The sequence below is a fragment of the Gambusia affinis genome, linkage group LG13 (genome assembly GCF_019740435.1).
Source record: "Gambusia affinis linkage group LG13, SWU_Gaff_1.0, whole genome shotgun sequence".
NCBI classification, from domain to species: Eukaryota; Metazoa; Chordata; class Actinopteri; order Cyprinodontiformes; family Poeciliidae; genus Gambusia; species Gambusia affinis.
In genome coordinates this window covers 16,000,982-16,010,315 of record NC_057880.1, presented here as the reverse complement: position 1 = coordinate 16,010,315, position 9,334 = coordinate 16,000,982, and the positions used below count along the sequence as shown (strand labels likewise).

General features: G+C 35.6%; 1 protein-coding gene across 1 annotated transcript; it reads right to left on the bottom strand.

Moving 5' to 3' along the window:
* fam83b (family with sequence similarity 83 member B) lies at positions 1-8,608 on the bottom strand. Its single transcript, XM_044136121.1, has 5 exons — positions 8,418-8,608; positions 6,356-6,829; positions 4,869-5,033; positions 4,201-4,325; positions 1-3,915 (listed from the first exon to the last, which is right to left on the bottom strand). The coding sequence occupies exons 1-5, from the start codon at positions 8,475-8,477 to the stop codon at positions 1,986-1,988; spliced, it is 2,754 nt and encodes a 917-aa protein (XP_043992056.1). The 5' UTR covers positions 8,478-8,608; the 3' UTR covers positions 1-1,985.
* Positions 8,609-9,334: the final 726 nt, after the last annotated feature.

The window sequence follows — 9,334 nt, the reverse complement described above, 5'->3', positions numbered from 1 at the left end:
TGGGGATCTTGGTTCTTTTAATCTCATTTGCACACACCATAAGAATAGCTTTAAGGAAACAGAGCTAGACAAAATAGAAATGTGGGGAAATATATTGATATGCTTCTGCATAGAGTATTCCCAGGAAGACTGCAGATGAAGTAATTGCCTCTGTTGTGCTAAATGCAAGTAAATTACTAGCAATCATGATGAAAGTTCAATTTTTGAGTTTTGTCAAAAATAGGTTCAGGTGTTGAATGTTATTGAGCTATTCTGAAATCTGAATATACATTGATGTAAACCACTTTAATGTGATTCTGGCCACATGTTTAGAATTAGTTTCTTAAAGTAATCTTTGATGCCTCATCAAATCATCTGCATGGTCAAAACATGTTTTCTCAAAGATTGCATATTCTCACGTAAAGTACTTTTTATGTAGGACATGGTTTAATTTTAGAGACATATTTGCTGTGTCTTGTGTCTTACAAAAAATATTTCTTAGTAGAAAGAAAGTAGTTTCAAAACCAAAAAGCCATATCAATGATTTTGGGTTTAATATTAAGTAAATTGTTGATGCAATTCAAGAATGTTCTACAGGGACTTTAAAACATTAATAATAATAATAATAATAATAATAATAATAATAATAATAATAATAATAATAATAATAATAATAATAATAATAATATATCTAGGTATCACTTTCTATTAAAAGAAAATCACTGCCTAACACAGTGGTTATTTGGTTTATCTAGAGGTTTGTCTTAAAGTTGGATCAAGGCGTGATAATATTTTCCATTGGTGTACAATTAAAAGCTCCAAGTTAAGCCTATTCTACTGTTCATTGACTCAGCAGGCAAATAGGGAATAGAAAGCGCATTCCATGTGCAAATGACATGGCATTACAAGAGAAAATGTTATCTAAAGGCAAATGCTACCCTGGGCAAAAAGCCATTTCACCAATATAAAATGTTTCACAGCAAATAATGTAGGAGCGTGTAAGAAAATTAACAAAATACTGGTGAACTACAATGAAAATGCTTGTCTATTGATTTTTTTTAATGAGGCCACAAATTATAAATCACTAGCCACCAAAAGAAAAACATTTAAACTAACATTCAAAATTAATTAGAAATATGTTTACTGAGATAATAAATAAACACAATAGAAAATAAAAGAAAACTTTTCCAGGCTGCAGTGCGTTTACTCTACAGTTACATTGACACACAAACCCTCATCCACCCCTCAACAAGACATTCATTTAAAAGTGCATTATCTCTGAGCACATTCATTTCATTCCCTAAGAAATAAAAACTGTCCACCAAGTCATCAACACCTCACAAGTGAAGCTAAGAGTAACTCTTTCTTTGCTTCTCATGTCCGTATATATAAAGAGTTTACTCAATAAGGTGCACCATTCTGTAAACAAAGTAATCCCATTACTGAAGTCCCTGTTGATTTTTCATGAAATTAATGGAAGATTAAGAATTATTTAAGAAAAATACACAATGTGCATTCTTTCTCACAGTATTGTGCCCTACTTCACCGTATTGTGAGCCTTTTTAAAACATAAATTAGTCAGAAATGCTTCTGTGGATGTCTGATGAGTTTGCATGCCTATTATATTTTTTATGTCTGTACCTGGAGCAGCTGTCAACCCTCAAGAACACAAAGTCTATACAGAAATCAGTGAGGTATGTTCACCCTTCACACCTGCATTTCCAGTAAAAGAAAGGACATATATGTGACCTGACAAAACGACCATCTGCTAATGCAAATATTTTTGACAGCATTTTAATTCATAGCAGAACAAAGACGGAGGTGGTATTTCTAAATCCCTGAAATCTGTAATGTACACCAGTGTACCCTGTTTTATTATCATTTTTCAATACAAAAGGTAAAACATAAAATGAAAAACTTGAGCTACATGGGGAAACTTTGCCAATCTAATGGGCATCAACAATAGGCAACCTATGTAGTTGAGTGTGCCAAGAAAGCAGCCCTCACTACTTGTTCTTATTTAACAAACTTCCCACTCTGTGGAAAAATTTCTCCAGCTTGTTCTCCTGGTGTCCTCGTGTTGCCTGATTGTGGCTGGCTTCGACAGCTGCTTCACCTCTCGGAAGGCTTTTGGACTGTGTACGTTTGGAACCAGACAACAGAGAGCTTTTCCTTTCAAGTGAGCAGAAAGGTTCAAACCTGCTGTACACACGACTCTCAGCTGCCGGCTTAGTGTTTCTACCAAATAATGAGGGTTTCTTATGTATGCTAGTCTTAGAGGGAGGGTTTACTTGGTGATCTTGTTGTTGTTCTGTTTTGACTTGTGGCTTTTCAGACTTTAAGTGGCTTTCTGGTGATGACTTGACAGAACTTGTTGAACTTTGCTGATGTTTTCCTCCACTTTGAATTGATCTTGTGTCATCATCAGCTGTTAAGGTGTCACTGCTTTCACAAGAATTGAGACTTGCTGTCTCCATGGTTCTGAAATCCTCTTTCCTCTCTGGTATGTTCAACAAAGATTGAATTTTCTTGGAGCTATTCTTTGGCATGGGCTGCGAATTCATACTGTTGGATTTGTTTGCCAATTCTTTGTTATTGAGATGAAGGGCTGCTGCAGAGACAGTCCTGGTTGGGGGTTTGTGCCAAATACGAATATTTGGGCCCTTTTTGTCTGCAATATTCTTAACATCATAGTGGGACAGAGATCGCTGATCTTCATTCATGCTTCTTTTATAACCACCATTCTGAACAGGGATCTCCACAGTGCTCCTGTTTACTTCTGTCCTGACAAAATGTCCATACATGTGACCCGAGGTTTCATATGGGTGCTCCATGCTTGACCTCGGATCAGCCACACTGTGCCTCTTCTGCCAACTGTCTGTCAACATGTCTGGATTTGTAATTATCTGCCCATGTTTACTTCTGCTTAAACTGGAATATGTAGAGTGGTGAGAGTTTTTACCTGAGCTGTAGCTGTCCAAGTTGTCTAAAATTTGCAAGCTCTTTCGCTTTAACATGATTTCATTGGCGTTCATTCTGTTCTCAGCTGCTGCAGCATCCCACTGCATTGAATTGTACTGCAGAGGAGCACTGGGTGCTGCTAAGTAACCAGGAAGGCATGAAGGGGGGGTTATTAGTCTGCTTGGCTCTAGGTGTTCTGGTATGGGGCACCTGAGAGCAATCGAGTTACGCATCTGCCCCTGCATGAAGGAGTTAGCTTTATCCACGGTTTCAAACTGTTCTGGATAGTGAAATGTGTCTGAAGATGGAGCGTCAGGACTTTTAAGATAAGATTCAATCCTCCATGTGCGCATGAACGACTTTGAAGTTTTCTCCAATGTTGGCAAGTTTTGTTGCATGGAAAGGACCTGTTTATCAAGGCCGTTATAAGACTGACGCATGTGTTGACCTCTGCGTATTTGTTGTGCTTGCAAATAATTATCCATTGCGTAATTGTGTGGTAGAATGCTAGAGTCTCTATGGATATTCCAGTTGCTCCCTCTAGGCCTCATGTTCTGTGGGATGCATCCATCCTGTGTTTCCCAGGCATAACTGTGCCTTTTAGACAAATTCATCTCATCAAGGGTTTCACGTTCCAATTGTGATGTCTTCATTATGGGACGAAGAAATTTACCATCCTCTTTAAAGAGCTTGTCTCTTATCCCAGATTTCATTTCACAGCTTTTCCAATTTACTACATCCAAGGAATGCCTCATCTGGTCATTTCGTCCAATCTTTGGGGCAGAATGATGTCTTGACAACATATGCTGCTCAAGAAAGCTGCTGTTGTTTGTTCCTTCCAGTGGGGTACCGAGCTCAGCTCGTTCAATCGACCGGGCGTAAAGTGTTCGAAACTCCTCATCGTAGGACTTGACAAGCCAGCCTGTGATGACTTGAACCATGCTCAGATGGATCTTCTCAAAAGACCAAGAGTAGCTGTAAAAACAAGACCAAACAAATATTTATTAAATGCAATTAATCGCTGGCTTTTGGTGCTGCCGTGGTTTTTACAGCTTTTTAAAAGCTTTGAATCAAATAAACAATTTCTAAACCCTGAGAAATGTTTATTATTCTCAGAAGTACAAGATTTAAACTTTTTTCCAAAAATGTCAGTGAAAAATTATTTCTATAATGTTTGAACTCTGACATTGAATGCGATATGTCTTGTGCACACTGCAGCACATACAGAGAGTTTTCTAGTTATAATGGTACATTATTTACCTGTACGAGCCATAAATTGCTGTGTGGCAATCGATTAAAAGAAACCTCTGCTCCATTGCTCCATGAAATTTGGCTCCTGACTGACAGAGGTAGTCAGGACCTTTCACTGTGCGCACCCTCATGTTCTGTTGCCAGAGAAGTGAAAGGATCATGTCAGCTTTAAAATCACAACAGCTAACAACAAACAAAAGTTCATGCAAGGCATTCTGCACAATATGTTGTCTTCAGTTTGATGAGTCACTGAGTTTCTTTTTTATTGGCATGTAATGTGCTCTCAAAGGGAAATTTTAAGGGTGTGTTTGACAGTTTTGAATACCTTGCTAATAATTATGACTCCACCCCCTAAAAAAAATAAACATGTATCATCAAATAATTATTCCTCTTGGGTCACAAAAGACCCAGACCTGTTTCACGCAACAGTTTTCCAGCATTTGTGGTGAGGTTCTGTACAATGTATAAAGTCAACTATCAGGCACAGGCATCTCTCTCTTTCAGTTCAGTTTCACTAAGTAACGTGACAACTTAGATGTAATTTGTGAACACCGACACTGTTCAAATTACCTTTAATTTGAACAGATGTAATTATAGATATGTTATACAGAACATAGCAATAAATATGTTCTGCTTACTGGCCATTTTTTTACATTTTACATATTTTATGGACTCACTCTTAGCTGCTGTAGTTTGATATTGTGATCATCTGCCATCTTGAGGAAGCTTTTAAAATTGTCATCATCTAACAACACGTAGACTGGCACTCCTCGCATAGAAGCATCCACAGTTTCTTTGAAAATATCAACATCTGTGAACTTGTCCATCACAATAGCAATGACCTTCAGAGAGAAAGCAGAATGAATTCAGAATGAATATAGAGCATTTTGTCATTCAATTGCAATTACATCTATGCATCTGAAAAGTAATTAAAACAGGACCTAGCACTAACAAATGTACACATGTTCTAACATCAAAGATCAAATGAGGACGTGCAATGTGCATTGCAAACAAAGTTTAATAGTAAAAAAAAGTGAAAGAAGCATACCACAGAATATTTATCAATAAAAAAAATACTATTTCAGGAGAGAGTTCAAAAAATTATTTTTACAAGTTCTTATTATAAAACGTGTAAAAATTCTATTTTATCACTGATAATAGTGGTAAAAATGTATTCATGTGATCATGGTGAAATTATTGATTAAACTAAAGTATTTTATTTTTCTGTGCATTCAGTAGACACAATTTGACAATAGAACACATACAATTTGATTTGTTCAATTTAAAAACCTTAAAGCAATTGTCATTTTAACAAAAACCCCTAATACATACTAAGTATTAATTTAAAAAAAACTAAGTATATTTAAATATTTTGATATGTCTGTCAAACACTTGATTTAAACTGCATGAGAAATAGTCATAGAAAGTTGAGTTTTGAAAGCTCTTTGACCCATTTAGAACAAGCCATTTTTTGCTTTAGGAACTTTGTATTTCAGCAGTCAGAGGTGTTACAAGTAACCTCCAGAATATCCAAATCTTACACAGTTTTATGAAACAGAATTTGTTTCTTATGTCCTCTGACTAAGTCTTATGTCGGTTACTGAGAATTTGGGAAAGATTTGGCCTTACAACTTTGTGGCATTTCTGGAAAATGGTTCTTTGTGTTTCCTTAAGAAACAAAGCTGTAGAACCAGATATTTCCCAATCCTGCCCAGAAGACACTCCTTTCCTCTGAAATGAAGCGCAGCAGTAGTTAGCAGCAATCTGGCTGAATAGAGGGAGGGAGAGCTTGCAACATACTTTGGACAATCACAGTAACAGAAATATTAGGGTTTAAATGGAGTTCAAGATTTATGTTGATCGATATTGTTTATAGTTTTGTGCTACCATTAAGTCAGTGGACAATATGTCCAACTACTCAGTTGCTTTATCCTGATACAACTACTTCAGGGCTTAAATGGAGAATCGCATGCAAAATCCTGAATAGGTGATTTTCAATTGAAAAGCATTTTCTCTTACAAATAACTATGTTTAATGTGGATGGTGGACACAAACCGTAGAAAGTCCATATTGTAAAATAACTGCTCTAGAGTGGAAGGGGCCTGAATATTTTTTTTAGTTCTGCTGCCTCTGTGAGTGTACAGTTGCAGGCTGTTTTAATTACCGTTCTTGCATCCTGAATATGCTTCCGGATCACCTCCTTTATGGTCGGGTTATTGAGTCTAGGTGGATGGTAGAGCAGATTGATATTAGTTGGATGTTTTTCATGCTGGACATGTGGCCAACCCAAATCCAAATTTGGCGTTTCCACATCTGAGTGAGTGGGCCAGTACGTCCCAGATGACGAGTGGCTGTCTGTTGGGTCAATGATTTCTTCTGTCTGGTTTTGGGATGGCAGCTGTTCCACATAAGAGGTGAGGAAGACAATCTCATCTTCTGAGAGGAAGCTCACAATACGTTCTTCTTTTAGGAACTCAAAATAACTGTCTCTGCCGTCCTTAATAAGACGATCGATCGCCAGGCGATATGACTCTTTATAATGAGGCCGGACAAAATCCTCATGTTTAACCTCGTCTTTCAGTGATGACAGCAGGGAAAACTCTGAAGAGTCCATCTCCCCGGACTGTTTGTTTACTACCTGTTGAAGGTAATAGAGACACAAGGTCCTGTCAGTGAGCAAACGTCAAAACAAAATAAAACATTCTGGTGCATTTATGGAAAAAGGGGTGTTGGTGTCAATTTCTTAAATGTCCTTTGTTGTATCAGTGTTTTAATTGCAGTCTATTCAAGTTGCTTATTTGATTTGGCAAGAAAAATAACAGTTTTAAATACAGATAAATTAAAATGGTGACGGCCCTATCCAAATGTAAACAAACATTTAAAATCTTAAAGTACTATAACAATGGAACACACTTGTCTTTTAAAAATAGAAAGAAAATCAATAGATCTCTGAGCAAATGATTTAAAAAAATAGTCTGTCATTCATAAATACAGCAAAATTACATGGTACTTTTGTGGTATGTCAACTACGGTTGCACCTGACAACACATAAATATTCTTGGCTTCAACTAGAAAAGCAAAGTGTGGTGAGGAATATTTGAAATACTCCAATTTTACAAGGAAGTGGGATACTTATGGCTGAAGTGCAACCATCAATCAAGGAAAAACTTTGACCCCAACTTAACCATGTTTTCATGGCAAGAGGAAGAATCAGTGGAAAATAAGTGCTATGCTCAATTACAAGCTAATTTCCATTAGATATGCACGTTGTTAATTATGTATTTGTGTATTTTATCTATGTTTACTCTAAAGGAATGTGTCTTCTTGCAAATGTTTCATACACAGTTGTCTGTGTATGAAAGAACTACTGAGATACAAACAATGAAAAGTACAACCAAGCATATTATTATTACATCAAACACTTTGTTTGGGACATATCGCAACCATCTTGGATTTGAAAAATTTAAGCTCCCTAACTTTCCCACTTGAAATTCACACCTCCGGGAATTTATTATTATTATTATTATTATTATTATTATTATTATTATTATTATTATTATTATTATTATTATTATTATTATTATTATTATTATTATTATACAGAACTCATGTTTTCTGCAATAGTGAAAAAGTATATAAAATAAACAGAAAAATAAATACAAATCATTTTCTATCAAATTCTTAAATAGTCTGTTTTTCATTCCCACAAACGTAATGATGAGTTTTTATGTTGAGCCTTTTCTCTCTATACATGAATATATTTTTTGAACATGTTCATGTTAGGCTGAATTAGTTCCCAAAATAGAAAAACCAGATCAGCAGATTCAACATTCATTCAGAGTCTGACAAGTAATGGCCAGACAAATTAGAAGGCATTTACATTTTTTGACTATTTAGAAGAACATTTTGAACTTTTCTTAAGGAAGATTGTTGTTCGACTAATAAAATTTGTACTTTGAAAAATAAAAATGTAGCTGTGAAAGGAGCATGTAAGCAAATATCTTAAAATGTCAGAAAAACTGTTGTAGAAGCATTAAAGAATTTTATCCACAAATTAAAACACAACCTAGAGAAAGACTTTTTAGTCACACATTTTATTCCAAACTCTCAGATTCCAGTGAAATAAGTTGCTATACTTAAAAAAAACAACAACAACTTTTTGTTGTTAAAGAGTCGCAAAGCACAAAAAAGTAGTCATAGGAATGCTATGTTCAACAATAACTTACATTTTGATAGCGACCTTTGTGGAAATCCCCAAGACTGCTTGTAAAATGTCCCACTTCCATTTAGCTTGTGTTCAATGTTGGGGCGGCTTCTGAGACCCGGCTGGGAGAGACAAAGACAGGAGGCATCTGAACTCGATCAGCAGTCTGAAGTGGGAGGGCATGGATTCCTGTTTCAACATGCAAATAGTCCGGTTTGAAACTGGCTTGGAGGGAGACATAAACCTGTTTGAGACATTAAGCCACTCCCCATTTTGTCTACAAGAACAAAGTTCACACTACGGATAATCAAGATAGTGACGACATGAGGCTTTAGTGAATGTTTCAGCATTAGTTCTTGTCAGCTGCTTGCACTGTTCTGGGACTCCTGGAGATTAAATCCCATCATCCATGACTGAATAATAACTAGTTAAGGTAGAATTTAGTTAATTTTATCAATTTTATCACCTTTTTATCTCTGTTGCAAACATTTCCTGGATGAGTACATTTTTCCAATTTGTTTATAAGTTCTTGCTCACTGTAGTAGAGATAAAAATGTCAATTTGTGAATTCTTGTTCAGCATTTTGTGCCCTAACTGTGTCAATACTTGGACAGAGAGTTTCTTTATATGGAGTCTGTATTCTTCATGGGAAGTTGAGGCTTTTTCACTTGATGTGACTTTATGGGAGGCACAGAGCAGAACAATACTGCAAGTTATCATTTTTCCACAGAAAAAAATATGTATCATTGTAAAAACAAAAAATGGTCAAAGTGTTAGTGCATGAAAATTTAGAAAAAAACAAAAAATTTAAAATTGAAACATTTTTTTTGTAGATCTTTACCTGTAAAATAAAAAAAATAAAAAACATAAAATTTGAGGTTATACCATATCTAAACTTTAAAATTTTAAAAAGTACATTTTGATTTCATTTAAAAGGCA